The sequence below is a fragment of the Vigna umbellata genome, chromosome 10 (genome assembly GCF_029865625.1).
Source record: "Vigna umbellata cultivar VRB3 chromosome 10, Vumbellata_1.0, whole genome shotgun sequence".
NCBI classification, from domain to species: Eukaryota; Viridiplantae; Streptophyta; class Magnoliopsida; order Fabales; family Fabaceae; genus Vigna; species Vigna umbellata.
In genome coordinates this window covers 564,304-592,195 of record NC_142174.1, presented here as the reverse complement: position 1 = coordinate 592,195, position 27,892 = coordinate 564,304, and the positions used below count along the sequence as shown (strand labels likewise).

The 27,892-nt window shown below is 30.7% G+C and overlaps 2 protein-coding genes and 2 non-coding genes across 4 annotated transcripts; 1 reads left to right on the top strand and 3 right to left on the bottom strand.

Annotated features, from left to right (window-relative positions):
* Positions 1 to 8,727: 8,727 nt before the first annotated feature.
* Positions 8,728 to 8,800, bottom strand: TRNAA-AGC (transfer RNA alanine (anticodon AGC)). The gene has a single exon. It is a non-coding gene; the product is annotated as a tRNA-Ala (tRNA).
* Positions 8,801 to 8,987: 187 nt separating this feature from the next.
* TRNAA-AGC (transfer RNA alanine (anticodon AGC)) lies at positions 8,988 to 9,060 on the bottom strand. Its single transcript has one exon. It is a non-coding gene; the product is annotated as a tRNA-Ala (tRNA).
* A 2,134-nt stretch (positions 9,061 to 11,194) lies between these two features.
* Positions 11,195 to 16,434, top strand: LOC124842924 (beta-galactosidase 3-like). The gene is made up of 18 exons (XM_047319536.2): positions 11,195 to 11,596; positions 11,685 to 11,780; positions 11,882 to 11,994; positions 12,091 to 12,157; positions 12,241 to 12,333; positions 12,474 to 12,617; positions 12,707 to 12,795; positions 12,877 to 12,982; positions 13,133 to 13,220; positions 13,558 to 13,676; positions 13,771 to 13,935; positions 14,067 to 14,245; positions 14,530 to 14,639; positions 14,747 to 14,856; positions 14,991 to 15,101; positions 15,195 to 15,308; positions 15,491 to 15,693; positions 15,991 to 16,434. The coding sequence occupies exons 1-18, from the start codon at positions 11,420 to 11,422 to the stop codon at positions 16,118 to 16,120; spliced, it is 2,214 nt and encodes a 737-aa protein (XP_047175492.1). The 5' UTR covers positions 11,195 to 11,419; the 3' UTR covers positions 16,121 to 16,434.
* A 5,367-nt stretch (positions 16,435 to 21,801) lies between these two features.
* LOC148191577 (thioredoxin H-type 2-like) lies at positions 21,802 to 23,306 on the bottom strand. Its single transcript, XM_088101012.1, has 3 exons — positions 23,133 to 23,306; positions 22,223 to 22,345; positions 21,802 to 22,109 (listed from the first exon to the last, which is right to left on the bottom strand). The coding sequence occupies exons 1-3, from the start codon at positions 23,217 to 23,219 to the stop codon at positions 21,948 to 21,950; spliced, it is 372 nt and encodes a 123-aa protein (XP_087957138.1). The 5' UTR covers positions 23,220 to 23,306; the 3' UTR covers positions 21,802 to 21,947.
* Between the last annotated feature and the right edge of the window lie 4,586 nt (positions 23,307 to 27,892).

Sequence of the window (27,892 nt, the reverse complement as noted above, 5' to 3'; positions counted from 1 at the left end):
AAATATTTATCTATACTGAGCAGAAACGAACGCTCATTCACTCAATTGGGGGACGCTCGTTCTCGAGCAGAATTCATTCCAAATGAATGAATTCCAATCTAAGTCATGTTAACCAAAAACCGAACGGTCTAAGACCGTACAGTGACGAGCGTCATTTAGCAACAGAGAATGATCAGAAATTCAGAGTTTTCACACTTAGTAGAAATTTTTCCAGATTTCCATTTTTCAACTTTATACTTTCATTTCCAGATTTAATTCCCTTCAGACACCATCATCATGCAAATTTCAACATTTAAATCATTCCAACCACACAATAACCATTCTCCATTTATCCATAATCAACTCAATCATGCATTTAAATCAAATTCATCATCAAATAAAATTCATATAAGCCGTATCAGTTCATGACAGATCCATCCAAACCAGAATACATATCAGATATCAGTAAACGTTCTAAATACTCAAACATCATGTTTTTCTTATATGAATCTCAGATCATAAATCAAACAGTATAAATTAAACATATAAGCTTCCCTTACCTGGTCTAGCAGTGAACTTTTAACAGTGTAACTTGATTCTGTCCAACTATGAATTTCTACCCAATCAGCTCTTTCTTACGCTCCTCAACTAGATTTAACCAAAGAGACTCAGAAACTCAGATTTTATTCTTTGCATGCAACTGAAACAGTGTTCCTAGAACTTCTAGAATTAGATTATGGTTTGGAACTTACCAGTTACAGGATCTAAAGAGGTTCGGATCAATTCGAAGCTTACTGCCCCGTGAACGTTTCTATGGTTTCAGAAAACTGATTGGAGTTGAATGAAGTGAGTAATGGTAGAAGGAAGATGAAGGTTCGTAGAGAGAAGTTGGAGAAGATGAAAGGTTTGGTTTTCTGAGGAAGACGAAGTGTGCGTATGAGTGAGAGATTTTCTCAAAACTCAGAATTTTGGGTGGATTCCACGTCAAACAGGAGAGCGTCTCCCAGTCTGCCACCTGCACATCAAACTCTGATTTGGAATTCTCTCCCGTGACACTTGGCGTGTGTGCATGCACAGATTGGTGCGTTTTTAATGCACTGAATGTGTGCAGTGGTGCGCGTCTCAGAGAATGTTGTGGCACGGTGTTATTGCACACCATATTTTAAAAGCAGATTTGAATGGGATTTAATAGGATAAGCATGGATTATAATGAGCATAAATCTGGTTTAACACAGAATTACTATTGCTAATTATACAGGGTTTTACACACGTTCTTTTAATTTTATAAAATATATATTGATTCATTTACTATGCAATTAGTCTAAAACTATCGGGACAAAAACAATTTTGGTAATTCTTAAAAAAAAATACTCCTTTCCTAACTATTTTAATAATATATATTAATGCTTTGAATTAACCATAAAAAATAATACAAAAATATTAATATCTTCTTTGTCAAATGATTATTTTTTTTTATTATAAATGTTAACATATTACTTCAAAAATTGTTTATCAAATAGTCAGTTATATGTTTCTTCTTTTATTTAAAGAAACATATATATCCCGTATACTATACGTAACATTTGATCGGGTTTCCCTTCATCATATGTTTTTCATGTTATAACTTATTAAAAATTATTACTAATATAAAGTTTAAACAGTAATCACTAAAGTCAATAAGTTTTGATGGAAAGATAATATAAACATTAACCTTTAAGCATGCAGGTGTGCATTTTGTTAATTTCTTATAATTGGCAAGTTCAATATAGTTGATAACAACTTCTCTTTTTATTTATTTATTTTAGTTTTTATTAAATCATAACAAGTGTCTGATGTAATAAGTTATTATTTAAGTGTGTTGCAGGTTATTTTAGTAGATTAAGTAGATCGAGTTCTAATTAAAAAATATTATACTAATAATCTGGATTCTAATATATATTTTATTATTAATTATTTTAAAATTATGGATAAGAATTGTTGAATGATAGTAATAAAGACTGATTAATTTCTCCCATTCAATTGAATGACACACTTTAGTAATTCTCATCATATTTATATGCTTTTTCGAAAGGAAAAAGAAAAAAAAAAACACTGAGTATAAACTTTGTATAATTATTATTATAAGTTAAAAAGTATATGTTGGGACAAGATCCTGCATGAGATTAATTATTGAATAGATATGCATGCATATAATAGAGTGTTTGGGACCAGGCTTTGTCGAGAAAATAGCACACACAAAATTGGCATTTTCCTTTCTCTGTCTCAAACACAGGTAGTGTTTTTTATGTCTCGTGATATATAAATGATATTTTCACACACAAATTTTTTATATTTATTTGATATTTTAAAAAAATTCTAAAAAAATAAAATTATTTATAACTATTTTATATTATTATATATATCAAATGAATGTAAATATATATTACCTTATTATTTCTCATCGAAAACATATATCTAACCATCTTTCACGTCATACAAATACAATATGTTGCTGCATTTGGTTCTTTCATCAATGCACCAACATTTCCTTAGTAAACAGTTGATGACAAAGCAACAAGAAACAAATCCTATGAGAGATGTGCCTGAATTATTCAATCATGTCTTCCATGTTTCGATCTTCAAATGTTGAGTGAAACCTTACCGCTACTTGCTACTGATATTATAGTATATGTTTATGTTTACCAAAGGCCAAGACAGCCTTTTTCATTGTCAGAAATTAATAAACAAACTGGTAAAATCTATCCCAAGATCTTTGTTGGGGATCTTCTGACCTTTTAACCTTGAAAGGAACAACCACACTTTATGCAAGTGGCCAGTTTGCAGGTTTCATCTCCATAATTCTTTTCATTTCTTAACATTTTTACCACTATATACTCTTATTTCTAAACCTTATTAATTGCAATCTAAGTTCATTTCCAAGGATTATCAATAAAACTATTATAGTACTCTCAAAATAGTTTATGACATCGTAAGCCATTTTTACAGTTGCAAAGGAACTATATATATAAAAGCATGCTTTTGAAACAATTCTAAAAGTTTGTTACTTTCTCATTTTATACATAATATTTTATAGAAATTTAGAAATATGTCTGACGTTTTAATATTCACCGTATCATTACAATTTTTTTCTGTTTATAATTAACTTTCACGTACATATATTTGATACATTTTTTTTTTAAAAAGGAGTGTTTTATTACCTACAATTTTGGCCAAACATAGTAATATTTTTATATTTACAAATCTAGCTTTCAAACTTTGAAAACACATAAATTTAATTATTTTTAACTTTGTAATGAAATATCATTTATTCTTAAAAAGAAGACATTAAGTCTCAGTTTTCTTTTTTTTAATATGAGGATCAAATTCATCTTCGAGAAAATAGGGAGACCGAACTTAACCATGATTGATGTTAATTAAAAAATAAAGATTAAAAATATATTTAAGCAGAGACAGTTGACTAAATATTATGAGTAAAAAAAATGTAAATGATACAGTGAAAAATGTAAATATTGTGACTAAATTAAAATACATACATACACACATGTGTGTGTGTATATATATATATATATATATATATATATATATATATATATATATATATATATATATAATTAGTAATACTATGATGATTACAATTAATAAAATAAATATTTTAAAATTAAATTGAGTTAAAATTCGCTTAATATCAACAATGGCGTATATAAATTAAACGAGTTAATCATCGTATCTGTTCAATGAAACGTTATACTTAATTAATTATTAAATATTGATGCATAATTTTAGAATTTAAAGAAAAAAAAAAGTGAACTAAGAAGTAAAATGAAATGAAATTTGTAAAATGTGTATTGGAATATTGGAGTTTGTCGGAGGCGATGAGTGCATGGCATGCAAGAAGTGATTAACGTGCGCCCAAAGTACAAAGAAGAATCACTTTTTTATATTCTTCTCTTAATGCGAATTATGATTCCTTACTGAGTTAGGTTCTTCCACTTTTCACGTTTTACTTTTTATTTTTTTATTAACTTAGGCATGCTTTTTCTAAAGTGTGGGTGAATCGTGACTCGAGATATCTGCCCACATATTGCCTTTGGAAAGTTTGAAAAAAATAAATAAGAAACAAATAAATAAATGTCTTAATGCAAAGAGAAAAAGATAAGAAATGATTGTTTTTTGTTTTGATAACTTTTACAGCTCAGTTCCAAGTGCCTAAGAAGAATCCTTGTATGGTTGTTTTGTTGTGTTTGGTGTCACCTTTTCCTCCGGGGAATAATTAGGGTTACTTTTTTTCTTACTTTAACGTTTCTATCAACATTCATCTTTCTACATATTCCAAATCCACCTCATAACTCTTCTTTATTATATTTATTTATTCATTTTATTTCACCAAAGGACCTTTTAGATTCCTCACAACACATATTTTACCACAGGAAACTCTTTATATATATTTATATAAAATTCTCCTACCAATCTAATATGAATAAATCAAACACAATAAATAAATAAATATATATATGTTCTAATTTACGTAACCTCAAGTGTATTAAATTTTAGTTGAGAAAAATTTTAAGCTTAGAGATATTTAAATAATTTTAAAATTTTATATTTTTTTATTTTAAATTAAAAAAAGTTATTAAAATATTTTTATATTTAAAGTATGACTTTTTTATGAATAAAAATATTTTTATCAACTAAAATTTAGTAGCTTTAACAGATTACATAAGTTAACAAATCCTTTATTTATTTATTTATATATATATTATACAACAAGAGGTCAATCTTTCAATAATTACTTTGCAGCCATCACAAGTTGTTGAAAATGAAATTTATTATTTAAAAACATATTTAACTTCTATATTTTTTTTAAGTTCAAATAATTATTTTCCCTACAATTTTTTTTTGGTTAATTGTATTTTAAAATATATTTGTTTGACTAAAATGGTGGTGGGTGGATATCACAATCTAATCTGTAAATAAGTGTTCACATGGAAATACTTGGATGAAGGACAAACAAAACATGGGTGAATTGAGTTGACATTTTAAAATTTATTAGCTCATTTTCATCCCTTTCACTTATCATCTTGTTAGATTATAGATGGCTTAAACTAACCTTTTTAATTTTTTGTTAAATAAGTATTTTATATGTAAAATATTTAAATTAAAAAATTGTAATTATAATTTTTATATTATTTTATTTAAAAAATATTTTTAATAGTATCGTAATTTAAAATATTGCAATTTTGACATAAAATAGTGTATAAAACTACAATACTATTAAAAGTATTGTAACTTCGATGTTAAGAAAGCTAAATCCATCGATAAAAGTTAATTTGAATATGATATTATATTACTGCTCTTTTTTTCTATTGTGTTTCGACCTCCAGAATTTGAAATAAATATATTTTAATGATAATTTTTCTAATCTCTTGATTTAAAAAAAAAATGTTCTAATTCCTAAAAGAAGACCACTTAACAAAGAGTATTGTACCAACACTTAAAAGCTAGTAACCACGTGTCGAATTATGCTACCATGATCATATTATATCACTTTATTTATGTTTTACTATTATGTAACTTCAATAAATAAAACGTATTTTCTAAATGTTAAAAGAACGAAAGACAAACTATATATTTATCCGGAAGAAATTTATTACATGGTTTAAAACCATCACCTTACATGTGGTCCAAAGTAATAATAGCATAACACGTGAACATTTAATGACCCTTATATTAATTTTAATTGATTAATTTTAAGTTTAACTACAATTCATGATCATAAAATCACAAATTAGATTTGTTTAAATATAATGCGTGTTCATTTTTTAAATTATTGTATACTTATTGGTAATTGTGATATTTGTTGAAAAAAAATAAAGCGATTTCATAATTAATATATATATAAAGGAGGTATAAACATTTTATTACAAATTAGTTTTGTAATTTGAGTTAAATTTAAAGTTTATTTTTTAACAATATATGATATAATTAGATTTGTTATTTATTTAACTTATTATATTATTTTATTAAAAGATTTATTATTGATTGAACTTATAGTATCATCGATAAATTATATATATATATATATATATATATATATATATATATATATATATATATATATATATATATATATATATATATATATATATATATATATTATAAATATGCATATGTTTCAATATTTGAAAATCTTATATTAGTCGAAAATAAGATAATTTTACAATGTGTAAATAAATGAAACTATTTTTGTAAACTAATTTTGTAAAATTGAATTAATTTTATTTTTTAATCATTTGATAATTATTATAATCTTGGTTTCTAAAATTTAGTTTAAGACTGTTAATAATTATATTATTTAGGTTACATGGAATTCAACGCCTACTACCACATAGGTGTATCGTAGGAATTTTATCTGTTTCTTTGTTCTTAAATGTTTGATCAACTTGCAAACATAAAGTACAATTATCCATGTGACAACATGCCAAACATCAAATCTGTCTAAATTTTATGACAACAGAGCCAGTTATTCATAGATTAGTATTTCTCTATATAAAGAAAGGAACCAAACATTTCATCTAATCACGCTCAACTCAATCATCTACATTTCCAACAAAAAAATTGACCTAATTAATGAATACTGAACATGTTTACATGTCGTTATTTGCACTTCCAAACCCTTTTCATTTCGTGTGCTTCTAATTTTGGACTCATTAGCTCCACTAATTTCGTTTTAAATAAACAAATATTGCTAATGCTTGGAACTTTTCTCACTGCTTCAGTGACATCTTCGTTAATCAAATCGCGTAATAACAAGAATTAAAGAGAGCAATTTGTCTTTTGTTATTACAAGTGCTTTTAATTTATGTAAAAAGCACTTGACTTATAACATACAAAAAATAATACTTTCTGTCAGTTTGGTACACGTAGTTTACGGAAAAGAAAAAGGAAAAACATTAAACTTTTTTTTTTATAATTGAAAACCTCTTCATAATTAAATTTGTGCTGATTTTTTAGTTTTTTTTTTCAATTTTAATGACGATGAATAATTAAAGAATAATAATAATACTGACAAAAAAATATTAAAAATAAGTGAAATAGTTTTTTAAACAGTTCCTTTCTTAGTAATTAAACCATTCTTTTTTCTGTAAAATCAGTAGACAACACGTCATATCCATATGAATCGGATGATATTTTACTAAAATAATAATGCTCTTGGTTTACTTTACATAGGAATACAACAAAAGAGTAAGACTGAAGAAAATAAATGAAACTAACAATCTTCAATTTGTTGTTTTCTGTATGTCAGCTTCCTCGCTTTGTTTGTAGCTTTTTTTATATAAATTAAATGCTGATATTTCTTCGGATGAAAATTTGAACTATACTAAATTCACCTTCCATTAATTTGCATGTCGTTTATTGTTCAGCAATTTAAATTTATATTTTTTTTATTGAAAAATTTAGAGACGAAAATATGAGGGAGAAGCTGATTCGAAAGTAATGATAAATAAATGTTTTCATATTGTACTATTCTGTTTATAGGTTGCTTTAGATTAACTTGCATTCATTTTCTTATATGATGGAAATTAATTTTTATGGTAAACTCACCATCCGATGAAATAACAGCATTGACCTTAATGCCATATGGTATTAATACATGTAAAATCTCTTTTATTTTCCTTAGATTTTTGTAAAATATTCGAACTACTGGTACCTTTACCATGTAAATTTTTGTACACATTATTACAGAAACTATTTTTTCTGAAATATGTGAAAAAGTAGAAGATTCAAGCGAGAATTTGAAAACATGAAGAGGAAAAAGTGAACAAAAAACCTTTGTAAATAGAATGGGCCGGTGTTGATATAGAAAGGGTGTTGCTCCCTCCACCTCCACAGCCTTCTTCCTCCACTTCTCCAATTATCTTTAATTCCAATTATATTCTTAAAGTTAAAATTTTTTATTTTTATTATTTTATTATTTTAATATTTAAATATAAACTAATATAAATATACATTATTAAAATACATTAAAAAGATATTCAAAAATAATAAATCAAAATATTAAAATATCTAATAAAATAATAACAGAAACATAAAATTAAAACAAAGCTTAAACGGATGACATCCTTCAACGGATCCGTTTAAGGCGAAACGGATGTCGACATCCGTTTTGCCTTAAACGGATGTTGACATCCGTTGAAGGATGTCATCCGTTTAGGCTTCGTTTTCATTTTACGTTTTAGGGTTAAAGGATTATTGGAAAGATTATTGGAAGGATGATTGGAAGGGTTTAGGGTTTAAGATTATTGGAAGGATTATGACTACGTACCTGGAGAGGAACCACGACAAGCACATTACACCACAAACGCACTGCACCACGTACTGCACCGAAAGCAAGAGGAAGATTGCTTGATAATTCTTTTCACGATCACTGAGCTTTGCAGAAAAATATTTTACTCATACAAGGAACTACGTAGGTTATCAGTGAAATATGTTATAAATGAGTAAAATTAAAAACAATAATTCTAAAAATAAAATTTTACTGAGGGGCAAAATAGTAAAGGGGAGGTGGAGGGAGAAGGCTGTGGTGGTGGAGGGAGCAACACCCATATAGAAAATTATTAAGTCCTATGCAAACATGCCCTGTCCTATAATTAAAATGGGCCGATTTTGTTAACAAATTATAAGTCTAGGGAGGCCCATAACTTCAAAAATATATAGTTCAAGGCCCATAACTTCAAAAACACCATGTTTTGGAGATGCGGGGTATCGATCCCCGTACCTCTCGCATGCTAAGCGAGCGCTCTACCATATGAGCTACATCCCCTGTCCATGACAGAAAATTAAATGCTCAATTAACAAATCAATAATCTTAGGAGGCCCAAAATTTCAAATAAGTATAGTACGAGAGGCCCATAACTTTAAAAAGAAGTTCATAACTGAAAATTAAATGGGTCAAACATAAATTCAAATAAGTATAGTTCGAGGCCCATAAGTTTAAAAAAATATACTTTTGGAGATGCGGGGTATCGATCCCCGTACCTCTCGCATGCTAAGCGAGCGCTCTACCATCTGAGCTACATCCCCTTTATATTTAAAGATTGTAATGTTGTAATAAAATACTAATGCAATTTGAGAACTTTTTTCTTTTGGAATAATAACATCAAATGTATCTAAAATTTTAAGGATTAAAGACACGATTAAATTGTAATAAAATGTAAATAATTGTCTTATTATGAATACTATTATTAATGAAATTAAAAATATATTTAATGCATCATCATTTCTCTCTTATTCAATTCATGTATAAAAATAAATTCTACAAACATATACAACATATGTTACTTTATTATAAACATTTATTTATTGTAATTTTTTTTTCAATTTTTTTTTTTATAATTATGAACTAAAAATTATGGATAAAAAGTAGAACTATTATTGACCGAAATTATAAATAAAATATAAAAACTAAAACTATACTGTTTTGGCTAACGCATGTAATCATGATAAAAAATATATAATAACTTGTTATACTAAATATGTAATAAACTATAGCAATATTAATAATTATTTGAAATCAATTATACAGAGTCTGCCAATTGACTTTGGATAAATAGTTATCGATTATTTTAATCTTAAAGGAATTAGATTTCATTTATATAACAAAAGTCCTGCTTATTAAATGTATTCATGATTTTACGATTATGTTTTACATATCAGTGTTAATATATATTAAATGATAATTACAAGAAAAAATAGTAAGTTGGGTGGTTCTTTTACAACACTGATTATTCTTTTATAATAAGAAATAACCACTTAACTTGATTTCAATTTAAATAAAAGGGTTGCTTTCTTTGTTTTTAGTGGTTTTATATATATTGGGGTGGTTTGACAACATTTTTTTTACAACCTTTTATTATTATCTACGTGTCATTTTGTGATTGATTCATATTAGTGTTAATGATTATTAAAAACGAGGAGAAGAGGGACTTAAATTAAAGGGACTAAATAGAAAATATAAGTGATATGTTTGGAAGAAATATGTGGGTTTTCGATTTAAACAAAAGCATTGCTTGCACGCAACACAAAAGTATTTGAACGATAATTTATCTAAAAAAGCTAAAATATATATATTATTTTTTCATTTTTACACTCCAAAAGCATTAAAAATAGTCCGCTTAAGAAAATTTAATCTAAAAGATAATAGAATTCAGAAGAGGCATGATAATAAGGATTCCAAATGAAAGTATTTGTTGAATTTCTGATTCATTTATTATTTTTTTTAAGTTTTTCATATAAATATGAATGAGAAAGTTACTGATATTATTTACAATAATAAGGTAATATCAAAATTGATTTATCTGAATTTAAAAGACTATTCAATAAATTATTATTATTATTATTATTATTATTATTGTGTTCTCCATAATTCGTAATATATTAATGACTTCTGAAAAGGTCAATTGAATAGTTACTGAAATCATCATAAATCGTGATGACTTTTTAAGACGTACAACGGAAGTAGCGTAGCACTCCCATGATTTTTGTAAGTTTTTTATGCTTTGTTAATTTGTTTTAGTTAAAAGTTAAATTTTGTGCGTTGGAAGTTAAATCCAGTGTATATTTTTAATTTCGTTGAAATTATATTTAAATTACCCTATCCCGTTTCACTGTTCTACATTTTAAAAAAAGTTAGGTAGTTTTATTAATTACGAAATTTAAAAATACAATGACGAGTAATGTAGCAATTTGAAGCTTGGAATGTTTAACGGTAGTAAATTTTAAAAATTATTTAATGTTTTGCTTGAAAAAGCGGATGGAGACATATATGCAAACAAGAAAGAGTAGTTGGCGGCAATACCTACATGGCGTCCCAGAATGCACTCCTCAAAATATGTTCTCACTTTTTCATCACTGAATCACACAGAGCTCCATGACTTTCTACAGCGTACAATTCATTTCTCCTAATAAAATACATTATTTCTCACTATAATTTACGCAACATGATAAATCTATAACATATTGTTTGAAAATAACACAAAGTTCACGTTTAAAAAAAAGTTCATGGTAATCATTTACATTTCAAATATTAACCAATAAGAAGTCATTAAGATTTTTAAAAAATGATTAAATAATAAATGGGGAAAATCTAGGAAAGTGAGTGACAGTTCAACTAAAGAAACTAGTATCAATGTCAAGGAAAAAAGAACACAATTAAAAAATGCATTTAAGAGAATCCCAAATCTGACAAATAATTAATAAAGAAACAGAGCAAGGGGTAGGGGAGTGGAACTTCTTTCCAGTGGCAGCATCCATGGTTGCTGGTGGTGGAAAGTGTTTCAGATCATAGATTACACCGAAGTGGAGAACCTCAACCAACGGCTAAACCTTGTTCTTTTTATGATATTTCCCTCCACTCGGCTTGCTAAAGCCTAAGCCTAGACACATGGAAGCCATTACCAATTCAGTTTCCAAGTTACTTTCTTTGTTTTTCACGCTCTTGTTTGTTGGTTCTCAGCTGATACATTGTAATGTCACCTATGATAGAAAGTCTCTTCTCATCAATGGCCAAAGGAGAATCCTCATTTCTGGCTCCATTCACTATCCCAGAAGCACCCCTGAGGTATTTATGTCTCCCATTTTCTTTATTTTTTGTGTTTCAACTTTCAACCTCCGTGTTGTTTTGTTTGCTTCAAATTATGTGATTTCAGATGTGGGAGGATCTAATTAGGAAGGCCAAACATGGAGGCCTTGATGTCATAGACACTTATGTCTTCTGGGATGTCCATGAACCATCTCCTGGCAATGTACTACTCTGGATCTTCCTCTCTCCCCTTTAATCAACTTTACTTTAAAAAAAGTAACATTTTTCTGGTTCTTTGTGATTATTTTTTATGTTGGGTTGCAGTATAATTTTGAAGGAAGGTATGATCTAGTACGGTTTATTAAGACGGTGCAGAAGGTGGGACTTTATGCCAACCTTCGGATTGGACCTTACGTGTGCGCTGAGTGGAACTTTGGGTACATTTTTCTTCCATAATCCATATCTCTCTATCCCTCTGTTAATGTGAGATTTGGTTGTGATTCTTAATGTCGTTCTTTAATGGTGTACTTCAGAGGAATTCCTGTATGGTTGAAGTATGTTCCTGGTGTGAGCTTCAGAACGGATAATGAGCCTTTCAAGGTTGGATTTGCATTTCATTCACATGGATTCTCTCAGTTGACTCAGGTCTTGGATAATCTGACTTTTCCGTTTTTCAATCTTAGGCAGCAATGCAAGGTTTCACGCAGAAAATTGTCCAGATGATGAAGACTGAGAAGTTGTTTCAGTCTCAGAACGGTCCAATAATTCTCTCTCAGGTATGCGATTCACTTCATTGTGTGGTATAAGTGAAGAAATACTCAAAAAACTGACCTGCCGCTCACTTGTATTCATACCAATGATCACTATTTCAGGAGACAATCTTAAATCGTGTTCTTTTCTCTCTCGTGTTTTGTAGATTGAGAATGAGTACGGACCAGAGAGCAGGGCAATGGGAGCTGCTGGTCGTGCGTACTTAAACTGGGCTGCAAGCATGGCTGTTGGATTGGGTACAGGAGTGCCCTGGGTGATGTGCAAGCAAAATGATGCCCCAGATCCCGTGGTAAGTTCTCTCCTTCTCTTGCTTGTTTCATTTGCTTCCTTATTATTTTGTTTGAGGGTTGAATATGATCTATCCAATTATCGTTACAGATCAATTCATGTAATGGTTTTTACTGTGATGATTTCGCTCCAAATAAACCATACAAGCCTAGCATGTGGACTGAGTCTTGGAGTGGCTGGTAAGCTGTACAATGTATTACATTTGAAGTTGGTTCTGTAACTTTAGATTCGGATGGGTAATTTTTTCCTATGATCACAAGGTTTACAGATTTTGGTGGCCCAATTCACCAGCGACCAGTTCAGGATCTATCATTTGCAGTTGCTCGTTTCATTCAAAAGGGTGGCTCATATGTGAATTATTACATGGTTGGCCACCTTCTAGTTTTTCTTACTATTTTATAAAAGAATCCCTCAATTACTTGGATAAGGCTCGGTTGTTTTTTCTCTTGTGATGAAACATAGGTTGCTTTACTTTAAAATCTGAATCTCGCCTATGATCTTAATGAAAAATGATAGTATCATGGAGGAACTAACTTTGGACGATCAGCTGGAGGCCCATTCATTACTACAAGCTATGACTATGACGCTCCAATTGATGAATATGGTGAGAAAACTATGCTTATAATGAGTATCTTTTTTTATATTATTTGTTTGTTCTGTGATTCATCGCCACTTATAGATACAGTTACTACTGGGCTGTGTATCATAGCTCTTCTGTTGAAGTTTATTTTTTAATGACATCCCAGGCTACGAAATAATGTATCATCATTCTTCAGTAAAAGTATTTTTGCATATGATCTTTATACTAAATCAATTGTACTATTTCAGTATTTAAAATGCACAGTCTGGCATTGGATTATGTTCCATAAGTTGCGGTCACAAAGATAGTTTACATATTATATTTTGTTGCATCCTAACCAAATGTGCTGTGTTGTGTTTAGGTTTGATCAGGCAACCAAAATACAGTCATTTGAAGGAGCTTCATAGAGCTATCAAACGGTGTGAACATGCTTTGGTTTCTTCGGATCCCACTGTTGCGTCCTTAGGAAATCAACAGCAGGCAAGCTGCCTCTGATGTGAAGCAATTGTCCTCTTGACATTTTTTGCTTGTTTATGATAAGTTAGTCCTGTCTCTGTGCTTGGAAATTTTCCAGGCTCATGTATACTCTTCAGGTACTGGAACATGTGCAGCTTTTCTAGCAAACTATAATGCAAACTCTGCTGCTACGGTGACATTCAATAACAGGAAGTATGATTTGCCCCCTTGGTCCATCAGCATCCTTCCTGATTGCAAAACTGATGTATTTAATACTGCAAAAGTAAGAATACTTCACGAGACCTTTTAAAGCTACGAAGTGTGATGAAAACAATTTTTGCCCATCTGTATTATTTATTGTCAGCCTTTCCCTTTGCACAAAGAAATTGACTGTATTGTTGTCTCTTCATGAAGGTGAGAGTTCAAACTTCAGAGGTAAAAATGCTTCCTGTCAGTACTAAGTTGTTCTCATGGGAGAGCTATGATGAAGATATATCTTCTCTGGCTGAGAGTTCAAGGATTACATCTCCTGGACTCTTAGAACAACTCAACGTTACCAGGGACACCAGTGACTACCTATGGTACATAACCAGGTAGGTTGCTTGATTTAAAAGTTATATGTCGTTGTTTTCAAAAGGCTACCAAATGAATTGAATTTTGGTGTTGTCTGCATAATGACAAAATAAGTTATGCAATGCCTATTGGAACAGGATGCTGATTTATGATGAAGAAATTGGTTGTTTTATTTTTCAAGAAGTCCCTGAACTTAACCACTTTTGTCATTTCAGATTTAAATTCTTTGTCAGATAGATTCTGTTATCCTACCTTGTCAGCTTCAGCCTATAATCTTACTGTTTTTCTGGTTGGCATGGTGCAGCATTGACATAAGTTCATCAGAAACCTTTCTTCGAGATGGAAAAAAACCCAGCATTAATGTGCAGTCATCTGGAGACGCTGTTCATGTGTTCGTTAATGGGCAATTTTCAGGTTTTTCCGATTGTGTAGTTGAACGTGCAGTTCCTTTGTTCGCAAATTGCAACTTTGCGTATTGAATGATTCTAAGTTAAACTGTGGATGAACGGTTTCTTTTTCAGGGTCGGCTTTTGGAACAAGGGAGCAGAGAAGTTTCACATTCAATGGACCTATAGATCTCCACGCTGGAACAAATAAAATTGCTCTTCTCAGCGTGACTGTTGGATTACCTGTTAGTACTGAGTACCAAGCTTGTAAATCCAACTTGAAATGGACTATTATTTTCTAGTTAGTATTTTTAGTACATTGCTTTGCTCGGCCATTATGCTACTGGTCATTGATTGACTTTCTGTTTTTCACTGGAAGAACGTTGGTCGGCATTATGAAACATGGGAGACAGGGATCACTGGTCCAGTCTTGCTACACGGTCTTGACCAGGGACAGAAAGATTTAACATGGAATAAGTGGTCATACAAGGTCTGATGCACTCAAACTTGCTAGTCTAACATATGTATTCTTAAGCTAGTCATACAATTCATGGGACCAGAAAATGTTTTCTAATTATAATAGGTTGGCCTAAGAGGAGAGGATATGAATTTGGCGTCTCCCAATGGGGTGTCGTCTGTTGATTGGGTCCAAGAATCACAAGGTACACAAAGTCGGTCGCAATTGAAATGGTACAAGGTGAGAGAATAGTTACTGGTTTATTTATATAATAAGATCTGTGTTATTCATACAACAGTCTATCTAACAATATTTTTCATGTTTATCTGTTTCTATCACATCATTTATTTATTACATTTCACATTTCTCTTAGTTGTAAGATTTGAACTAGAAGCTTACTAATATTAAGTTGGAACCTGCAGGCTTATTTTGATGCACCTGGTGGAAAGGAACCACTGGCTTTGGACCTAGAAAGCATGGGTAAGGGTCAAGTATGGATAAACAGACAGAGCATAGGGAGATATTGGTTGGCCTATGCAAAGGGTGATTGTAATTCTTGCACCTATTCTGGAGGCTTTCGCCCTGTAAAATGCCAACTTGGTTGTGGCCAACCCACTCAACGATGGTACTTCTTTTCTTCTGTAAAGGATATCATATAAACTGATAGCTTGCTTTATTATTGAGTCTTTAGCATTTTGTTACTGTTTGGAGCCGTTGAACTAGTGCAGTCTGACATGTCAGTGTCACGTGAAAAAAATAGTGCGCAACCTTTTATCATTTTGTGTGTTTACCTTTGGTCGTGTCGGTATCATTACCCTCCAGATATAGTAATGATAATGCCACAACCTTTTTTTGTAGTGTGCCAGATCCAATGCTACTGAATGAAGAGATTTTACCAGTTTTTGTGTTTGAAATTTGGCAGGTATCACGTTCCAAGGTCCTGGCTAAAGCCAACGAAGAACTTGATCGTAGTGTTTGAAGAATTAGGCGGAAATCCTTGGAAAATATCTTTGGTTAAGAGAATGGTACATACTTCGGCAGGTCATGAATAAGAACGTGTGTGCACTGTGAATTCTATGGCTTTCGTTGTGATTGGTTGAAACAATAAGTCATCGACTTGGCAATAAATCAGCTTGAGCTGGTTCAACCCTTCTTGATCAACGTGATTGGTGCAAAAGATGTACCCAGATTATCTGTAATCTATAGTAATTTATTCTTTTCAACTACGACCTATGTACTTGTGAATGAAGTGATTGTATTTAGGAAGAACTTCTCATATGGAATGCCATCATGTCATAGGATCACGCATCCCACTTGGACAATTACAAAAGAATTAAATAAGAGAAAACAAAGCTTGAATAACACACATCCAAGCATTGATTTAAGAGGTTTTGATTTCTGATATGCTTACCCCAATGGTATGGTATAACTTTCATGGCCATCAATTGTCCTTAAGGACTACACCATGCGTATACATCAAAGGCACATGCTATTAAAGAATCAATTCATGGGTCCTTGTAGATATCAATTATTAAATATTTATCATTAAGTTTAAATATATGTCTAATGTTTAAAGTTGAGCCAGAGTACTTTTTTTTTTTTTTTAATTTACAAGGTGGAATTGTACTCGTATTACACACGTGCTACTATACTCCTGTGTGTATCTTCACTCCTTTACCGACAATATGTTTTCAGTATGTCAGTCTTAGGATGCATGAAATACTTGATCATGCAAGTCTTCAGCCGAAGAGCCTGCTAAATCGCCGGGACGCTCAAGTCAAAAATACGTACTATGCAATAAATGCAATTTATTTTCAGTGACACTGTTGTACTTAAAATTATCCAAGTAATATACTGTAATTTTTGAAGTGGAACAGTGCCACTACGAGAAAATAAAGTCAATAAATAATATGATAATTATATCAGTTGTGATACATAATGGATCCTTTCTATTTATAGTGTTGTATGGACTTTTGTCCGTTGTGGATCTGTGTTTCATAAGTATACCCTGCTGTAGGATTTATTTACCTTAATTCTTAATTATCCTTGATTGCCTCTTGCCGTAATATTTTTCATATGTAGTGAGGGTTGTCAAGCTATTTATTTATGGGTTAACTTGTTTCAATTCGTTTTCAGTGGCTCAATATAAGTGAGATTATTTTTAATTTATATTATTTTTTAATTCTAATCACCAAGAATATTTTTTTTCTCATATTGACTAATGTTATTTACTAGGTAAGATTAGTTAATATTTATTTGTCAACAACAATAATATTTTTAACTTAAATTAAACACAATTATTTTTCTTTAATATCAACATATATTAATTTTAGTCGATGCTATTTAAAATTATTTTCTACCAACATTATAATACGATATCGTTAATGAAATGAAGAAAAGTAAAAATTATTTTTAATATTTAAAAAAAAATCATAATTTTAATATATTTATAATTTAATAATTTCCATATTAAAAACTTTAACATATCACAACTCTTCCTAAAATGTTCCTTCCATGCATGATAACTTGTCACTTTTTCTTTCTTCGGAACCTTGGAATCTTTTTCAAGTGTAAATGTTCCTTCATTCTGCTTTGTCTTATGTTTTGGTCAGCGTCAAGTGTAAGCGCACTAAGCTTTTGTTCTTCGTGTTTTCTTTATCGGATGCCCTTGGTTGTCTCTGTCGGTCTGTTCTCGAACTCTTCTCGCTATATAAGATTGTCTCTCCTTAATTTTCTTATTTTTCTTTTCTCCTAGCTGGTTTATCCCTTTTTTTAAGAGCATTCTTCCTGAAATAAATGCATGAATACTGTCAAAATAATGAAAAATATGTTGAGTCTTAGTAATTAACTAGATAACCTGCCATAATTTGTATCATCGATCATTTAAAAATATAATAAAGGTTTATTGGAAGTTCATATTTTAAACATATGAAAAAAAAATAAAAAGTATATAAATAGAAAAATTCATAAATATATTATTTTAAAATTTTGATAAATATATTATTTTAAAGTTTTTTTTAATAGAAAGTGATATTTCGATGTTTTATATAATAAATTTATTTCTTCTTTCATAAGGATTTAGAACCCTAATGCAAAACATTCAAAGTTGTCCGCTCCATCATCCAGTTGCGTTGTCTTCTCTCTTCTCTTTGTCCAAGCTGCAGGAGTGCCTGCAAAAAACACTCTGACGCTCAAATCAATGACTTTGCGTAATAATCTTGTAATCAAGATTTAGTTATCAAAATTCAAAGTTCACTTCAAAAGTTACGTGTCCTCCTTGTCAGACAAATATTTATAAATTATAATGAGCTTACCGTTAGGTCTGACTCATTAATCACCAATGAATGACAATATTAATTATCACTAAGTGACAATTATTTTTATTAACTCCCCGACAATTATTACTATTGATTACCTTAACGGCTGTTTTTACGGATCGGTTCATTAACCTGGAGGTATCATCGGTCGGTCGACTCATCTGCACCTTTACTGTTCGGTCGGCTATGAGCCCATAGTAACATAAGCCTCCAAGGCCCTAGCAAAATTTTTGATATTGCGTTGGGTTTATAAAGTTATATCGATCGGCAGAGGATTTTACCTGAGTTTCAATTCATACTAGCATGCGTTCTTTATCATCCGAGCGGGTTTTGCGCTAAGAATTCCTTTGAAGTGTCCCTTAGACCAAGGCGAGAGTTCACGAAAGAGCTTGCTTCGCCGCTTGATTTAGGTCTTAGGAGTTCACTAGGAGCATGCCCTAAGACCAAGGTGAGAGTTCACGAAAGAAAACTGTCTCACCACTCGATTTAGGTCTTAGGAGTTCACTAGGAGCGTGCCCTAAGACCAAGGTGAGAGTTCACAAAAGAAAACTGTCTCACCACTCGATTTAGGTCTTAGGAGTTCACTAGGAGCGTGCCCTAAGACCAAGGCGAGAGTTCACGAAAGAAATTTGCCTTACCTGCTCAGTTTAGGTCTTAGGAGTTCACTAGGAGCGTGCCCTAAGACCAAGGTGAGAGTTCACGAAAGAAATCTACCTCACCTACTCGGTTTATGTCTTAGGAGTTCACTAGGAGCTTGCCCTAAGACCAAGGTGAGAGCTCATGAAGAGTCTGCCTCACCGAGTTGAGAAATGTTCCTTGCCGAACGGCTGAACATCTGATGCCAAATTTGGCTAAGTACCTGTGAGGCCGAATGGCCGAGCAGTTGAGGCCGAAGGGCCGAACATCTGATGCCAAATTTGGCTAAGTACCTATGAGGCCGAATGGCCGAGCTGTTGAGGCCGGAGGACCGAACATCTGATGTCAAATTTGGCTAAGTACCTGTGAGGCCGAATGACTGAGTAGTTGAGGCCGACGGGCTAAACATCTAATGTCAAATTTGGTTAAGTACTTGTGAGGCTGAATGGCCGAGCAGTTGAGACCGAAGGGTCGAACATCTGATGCTAAATTTGGCTAAGTACATGAGAGGCCGAATGACCGAGCAGTTGAGGCCGAATGGCCGAGCAGTTAAGGTCGAAGGGCCGAACATCTGATGCCAAATTTGGCTAAGTACCTGTGAGGCCGAATGGTCGAGCAGTTGAGGCCGAATGGCCGAACATCTGATGCCAAATTTGGCTAAGTACCTGAGAGGTCGAATGGCCGAGCACTTGAGGCCGACGGGGCGAACATCTGATGCCAAATTTGGCTAAGTACCTGTGAGGCCGAATGACCGAGCAGTTGAGGCCGAAGGGCCGAACATCTGATGTCAAATTTGGCTAAGTACTTGTGAGGCCGAATGGCCGAGTAGTTGAGGCCGAAGGGTCGAACATCTGATGCCAAATTTGGCTAAGTACCTGTGAGGCCGAATGGCCGAGTAGTTGAGGCCGACGGGCTGAACATTTGATGCCAAATTTGGCTAAGTACCTGGGAGGCCGAATGACCGAGTTCACGAGGCCGAGGGGACGAGTCTGAGGTTGAGTTGACATCCTTTTGAGGCATTACTCGTTGCTCCTTGTGACTACAATGGGGATACTCATTCGGCCCCACGGTGAGCGCCAAAATGTTTCGACAGGATTTAGAACCCTAATCCAAAACATTCAAAGTTGTCCGCTCCATCATCCAGTTGCGTTGTCTTCTCTCTTCTCTTTGTCCAAGCTGTGAGGGGTGCCTACAAAAGACACTCCGACGCTTAAGTCAGTGACTTTGCATAATAATCTTGTAATCAAGATTTAGTTATCAAAATTCAAAGTTCAGTTCAAAAGTTACCTGTCCTCTTTGTCAGACAAATATTTATAAATTATAATGAGTTTACGGTTAGGTCTGATTCATTAGTCACCAATTAATGACAATATTAATTGTCAATAAATGATAGTTTTTATTATCTAATTCATTATTATCTAATTTTTTATTATAGTTTTTATTAGAATTGATAGTTACTTTCTCAAACAGTGATATAAAATAGATGAAAAAATTTAAAGTTTATAAATTTTTCTTATGAAAAATAAAATTATTTCAAAAAAACTACCATCGTGAAGATATACGCGTTTATTTAAGATATGTAAAGGAAAAAAGTGAAAACGAAAATATTATTGTTTGATTTTGAAAATAAGAAAACACATTTCAATCAAATGTAAAATTAGGATACAATTGAATTTGAATAATGCATCTAAACTAAACCAAACAGAAACAAATGCTTTATACTTTGTCTAGATTTTCTTTTAAGTATATTTTTTAAAATTAATAACACAATCTAGAATTTGATGATTCAGTTTAAATAGACAGTTTACTACATTGTTTAAGAAATAAAGTTGGTTTTATTAACTTTTTTAAAATATTCATTTGACTTCTATTTAACATTTTTCTTTAAAATTATTAACAACTCTGTAACATGGAAGTATATTATGCACTGTTTGATATTTAACAATATCGGTATACCTTGTCAACAAATATAATTAAGATATAATTTAGTTTATTTTATAAGTAACATCAAATTCATTGCAATTTGATTTGAGTGGGTTTCACAATAATTAGTTTAGATTAACATCATGCCAAATTTAACTATTAAACTAAATAATTGTTATGTTTATATTATTTAAATTTATTTGTTGTTAACTTTTTAAAACTATTTTAGTTCAAAACTAGTTTTATTTGTTTTCTTTTACTTTTTCCACTCTTCATTTACAAATCTAATTGATTATTAAGCCACATTATTTCAGTTTTATTTTTTATTAATTTTTAAAACTACTTTCAAAATTATTTTGTATCCTTTTCCATGTCTTTCAAAATTATTTCTATCAAAATTTACAATATCTTGGGATTGATTTGAGAACCATGCAATTAGGGACAAAAACTTCCCTTCAAAATACTCTTCCAATTATGTCTATAGGAACATTCTTTTGACTTTTTTTTGTCTCCTGGTCTTCTTTGGTTTTGTCTTAGAACACTAGTTTGGCCTAAAGAAAAATCTATTTTTCTAACATGGATTGAAACAATCATATTGTAACAGAGTCTGACTACAGCTATATTAATTATATTATTTCATTTCCTTAAAAGTATAATAATATTTGATGAAACAGTTATATTATCTAGAACATGGTTTGATGCATTTTCGTGCCGATTTATTGGTTTCCTATAGGTCATTGTAATTACTTCGTAGTTATAAGTTGAATTGCATCACAATCTAATCTTTTAGATATTAAGTTATCGCCTAAAATTAAAATCAATACTACTAATGGTGACATGTGCAGGGGCACTGCAAATGGGACACTGCAACGATTTCATTTACACATAACTCAGTCCATGTTTTACTAACTCCATATCCAAGCTGAAATCATCCAAACAGACTCAAAAATAAGTAAAAGCAAAATGACTGAAGAAATATATTTATTATTCTCAACACATTCATTCATATGGAACTACCAGCAGCAGCAGCAGCAGCATTTGCATGCTTGGTTATTGTCATTTGCAGCTCCTCTTTCTTGGCTCCCACAACCTTGTCCACCAGCTTGCCTTCTTTCAAGAACAGGAAGGTTGGCATAGCTTCAATCTCCCACTCTTTCGAAACAGACTGAAGAACCAAAGTGATTGCAAGATTAAATTAGGAAATTCCTCATAGTGTTTTAGGATCTAGAGTAAAAAAAACTAAACCATGTTCAGTGACATTTAGATAGTCATATTCACCTCGAGTTCATCTACATCAACCTTGAGAAAGGTGACATGGGGCAGCCTTTTAGCAATCTCAACTAGGATTGGAGCAATGAATCGGCATGGACCGCACCAAGAAGCAGTGAAATCCACCACAATCTATTAAAGAAATTTCCTTTCAGTATTTTTAATGGTTTAAAATTGCCTTACGAAAAGAAAACCATTTTAAAGAATCACAAATCAAGCCAGTAATGACACAGATCAAACATAAACCATTTTAAAGAATCACAAATCGTGCTAATCATGACACAGATCTTCAATAATCAAAGGCAGCTAAAAAGTTCACTAACAAGGGCATTTTCAAGGGATCAACATCCTCTGCAGCTACTTCTAAACAGCAACACCCCAGACTTACAAAATATTTCCTTTCTTTCTACTAGGCAGTACATGCAATTGAAACTTCCATCACAGGAACTTCAATTGATTAAATATATCAAACAGCACCTTTAAGAATACAAAATTCCCAATATCAAAGCAGATTGAGTAACTTTAGGATAGATCACCACAAAAAACAGTCTTTTCAAAGGTAGCAACAAGGTTAAAAAACAAAAAGCTAATAATAAGCAACAAAATGTAATCATAATTCTACAACCACACTCATGACGAGAATTCAACAAAGGAGGTAATACGGCAAAATCTAAAGAAAGGGATGAAAATCAATTATAAAAAGAACAGGAGGAGAGGGAACAGCTATGGAAGACACAATACAATGATCTCTTACCAACCAATAACGATTTCACAATAACAGAGCAGATACGTCCTCTTAAGGCAAAAGACAGAGGAATTTCGGTATTGAAAAACCCTAACATGCATGATGCCTGTGAAAATTAACACATAGCAAAGGGGAAAATGAAAGTAGAGAGGAAGTTAAAGAGTTGGACATTACCAGCTTGCCGGTCTCTTCTCCCTTCTTGAGATGTTCCTTCCACTCACTCACGGAGTGGACACCGGTAACTTGTCCCTCTTCCGCCATTGTTCTCTTTCTCTTCCTTCTTCTTCACAATCACCACGCTTCTTTGGATTCTTTTCTTTTTTTATGGAGGCAACAGGGAAGAAGTGCCTACATATTTATAGAAATAGATATATTTAATAAAAGATTCCGTGTTCACGCGTTTATGGCGAGTTCACATTTGAGTGGCGCAAGTCCCCATGCCAAGGGCTGTCTAGTAATTTACGTTGTGCCTCATGGCTGACGTCAGGGACAAGAGAGAGTGTAAAACGCCAACGCAAACTCTTACACCTATTTCTTTCTTCTGCACCATTTTTATTCGTATCTTTCATTCATTACTCAAATGTCGGTTATATTTTAATCTCAAAGAATTTCTATATCCAAGTAGCATGATTTTACATTTAGGTTATAATTCGATTCTTCAGAAGTCGAATTCTGACCTTTTGTTTTTTAATTTCACCAAAAAATTAGGTGAAATTTGGTTTTTGGGATCGAATTCTGAATTAGATTTTTAACTTTTTCTTTTTCAAATTAATTAAAAATACGATATTGATTTTAAAGAATAAGAAGTAAAATAAAATAAAAGTAAGGTCGTAATCGTTTGAATTTTTTGGAAAATTAAAAAATAATGTATAATTTTATGGTTAAATTATTTAGGATAATAATTATTTTGGATGTTGAGACTTAAAGAAGTAGGAATTGATAATAGGATAGTATTTTTAAATTAAAAAATATAATGTTTTGATATGTATAAAAATAATGTAGTAATATTTGTAATGTTTTGTAAAATTTTGGAAAATAAAAAAATGATAGTTTAAAATAAAGAAATATAATATTTTAATTCTTTGATTTCTTTGATATTTGTAATATTTTTTGTGTGTTGGAAATTAATCATGAGATCATTTTTTATAAAAAAATAATCCTTCTAATTTATTATTAATTTTCAAAACAAAATGTTATTACAATTTTAAAGAGATAAAAGAAAATAAAAAATTAAATAATATAAAATATTTAACCATGCACTACTTCTAATATATTTTACATTATCTTGTAATAAAATTTATTTTATTTAATTTTGTAATTTTTAAAAAAAATTCAAGAATAAAATACTAGTTCAGAATTCGGTTTTTCATAATTGATAATTTGATGAAAATGGACAAAAACAAAAATTAAAATTCGATTCTCCAAAAACCCGACCTATATACAAAACCATGTTTGAGTAATATAAGGAAAAGTAAGCTATTTAGGAAAAAATAAAAGAAATCTATGCTATGTAAAAAAAAAGAAGTTTGGATAACTGTGTTCATACAACCTACTTAACACAAATAAATAAAGTCAAATAATAATTGAGTAATAAATAAATGAATAATATAAATAAGAAAATAACAACTCATAAAAATAGTTTACCTTTAACTAAGAAGATACTGTATTAAATAATCATAAACATTTTTTCTTCCTTATTTTTGAAATATATTGTTAATTTGACGTGAGAATAACGTCATTTGTCAATATTAATGATACGTGTTAAATTAATATTAGTATTACATGTTAAATTAGTATCAATGTATCAACACTAAAATTATGTGTTAGTGTCTGTCATAATTTTTATTAATTTTATTCAATTTAGTCACAGTTTTTATTAATCTTTTTTAATTTAATTTCAATTTTTGTTAATTTTATTTAATTTGGATTTTAGAACAAAATTTTTTCATTATTTCTAAAATTATATGAAAAAATATTCATTATTTTTAATTTTTTTAATTGAAATGATACTTCTTCATTATTTTTAAAATTAAAAGAAAATTTTGATTATTTTTAAATTAGAATGAAAATTCTTCATTGTTTTTAAAATTAGAATGAAATTTTATTATTATTTTTAAAAATAGAAGAAACATTACTCATTATTTTTAAATTAGAAGAAAAAGTTTCATTATTTTTAAAATTAGAAGGAAATTTATTTATTATTTTAAAAATTAGAAAGAAATTTCTTCTGTTATTTTAAAAATTAGAAGGAGAATTATAATGTATTTCTAAAATTATAAGAAAAATTATAATTTTTTTTTAAATTAGAATGAATTTTTTTTATTGTTTTTAAATATAGAGGAATAATTCTTCATTATTTTTAAATTTTCTTTAACCTTCTTTTTTACGTGTAGAAAAAATTAAACATAAATATAATAACTATATTCTATAATTGGTTTTAAAATAATAAAAATATTTAATAAAAATATGAATTTTAATAAAAATTAACTTTAATTTCAATTCAGAACAAAATTGAGTTTGAATTGAACCAAAATTACCAAAAATGGAAACTAAATAAAAATAAAACAGATAGAAATCAAATACAAAACTCTGACACTTGACACTAATATTGACTTGGCACGTGGTACTGATATTGTCACATGACACAATACTAACTGGATATATGGATAATTTTTCTTAATTAAGAAAAAATGTAAAAGAAAATTAAAAGATCACGAATCTTTCGCTAATAATTTAGATGGTCTCATGAAAAATGACTAAATTAAACATAAACTATAAAAATTTGAGCTCTATTAAACATTCAACAAAATTGAATCTCACTTAAAACAAAGTCTAACAAAAATGAATCTTATACGAAACAAAGTCGATAAAAATGAGTCTCATTGACAAAAATAGAAACCACAAGTTTTATTAAACCAATAAACAGCATATATTTAATTATTGTCACACATCTTACAAATCTTAAAAACTTTTTAAAAACTTGAATTCTGGATGACTTAGTCACGAATATCTGTTACTTCATATTCATGTAATAACATTGCATTTACATTTTTATATTCTTGTATTTTTACAAATTTATAACTTTTAGAAATTTACAATTTGACAACCTTGTTATTCGACATCTTCGTATTTTATACTTTCATAGTTATAAATTCATATTTTTATAATTTTAAAATTTAATTTTTTTTTATTTCATCATTTCACAATTATCTATTGTAATTTTATGGTTTTAATATTTTAGAACTTTATCATTTTATAAATTTAACCATTTTTAATTTTACAGGTGTATAATATAATCCTTTTCTAAGCATGGTGATGCACAAGGAGGTAGTGAAAAATGATAACAAGCTTCTATTATTAATTCAAAGAGTGCAGATGAAAGTATTAACATTTATACCAAAGAAATGGTGAAGTTCCTCCAAAGGTGCTTTGATGGTGGTTAGAAGTGAAACTCTATACATCAAGGAGTGAGTATGTAGTATTATTTTATTAATATTATACTTTTTATTAATAAACATAGCATAAGAAGGTGGTTATATTTAATAAAGAAGAAAAGTAAAGTATTGGAGGTGTTTAATAAGTTTAAATTGTTAGTTGTGAGTTCCTGAATGAGTTTGGTATATTTGACATGGAAGAAAAGAGAAGAATATGAGATGTTTAAAAAGTGTAAACCGTTGATCGTAAAGAAAAGTTGTTGTTCGAGATTTTAAGAACCAATGAAAAGTATAAGCCTATAGAGTTTGAAAATTTTTGTGAGAAAAATGTGGTTTAGCATTTTTTAATTAGTTGAAGACATCAAAATATCATTAATAAAAATTATAATTCAAGTATTAAATTATGTGACAATAGATAAGTAGGTTGAAGTATGATATTAGGATTCAACAACTAATATGTAAAATCCAAGTACGTTACGTGTAAATAGATGAAATCAATTAGTCATACATGATCTTGATTTTGATTTTCTTTTATTAATTAAAAGATTGATATTGATATGCCAATTCAGCATTCAATTTTGTTGACCTCATTATTTAATTTTTTTTATGAAATATTATAATTCATTAAAAGATTAGGGAGATTTTAAATTCGAATATTGGGCCAAATATCAGATTAGGCCCAATAAAACTTTTGGGGCCTGATTTCTTTTTATCTAAAATAGGCACGTGGGATATCCGGAACCACAAACAAAAAAAAAATCTTGTGTCATTATGCTTAATCTTCATTATTATGTGTTCCACGTAATCTTATTTGAACTCACAAAATCTAACTAGCCACTGTGAAGTTCACAACAGATTTATAACAGAAAATAGTAATAATAAAATTAAGAAAAGGTCCAATAATAACCACACAACAAAAGCTTGGCTGTAACATTCACTTCTACTTCTGCGGTTTCTTATATTCTATTCTAAATTTCTCATTGGAAGAAATGGCATTCCCACAGCTTATCCCTTCTCCCACTTCTTCTTCTTTACCTCACAAACCCTCCTCAAACCCTTTAACACTCTCCCTAAACCCTAAATCCTCAAACTCTCTGCACCATCTCAATCTCGCCGTTCTCCGCCACCGCTGCCGGAAACTTAATTCCACTCTCCGCTGCTCTGCCTCTTCCTTCTCCGAGAAGCACCACACCAACTCCCCCAACTCCGATGACGTCGTTGAGCTTCCTCTCTTCCCTCTCCCTCTGGTGCTCTTCCCCGGAGCCATCCTCCCCTTGCAGATCTTCGAGTTCCGCTACCGCATCATGATGCACACACTCCTCCAAACAGACCTCCGCTTCGGCGTCATCTACACGGATGCCGTCTCCGGAACCGCCGCCGTTGGCTGCGTCGGCGAAGTCATAAAGCATGAGCGCCTCGTGGATGACCGCTTTTTCCTCATCTGTAAGGGCCAGGAACGGTTCCGAGTGAACAGTGTGGTGCGCACGAAACCCTACCTGG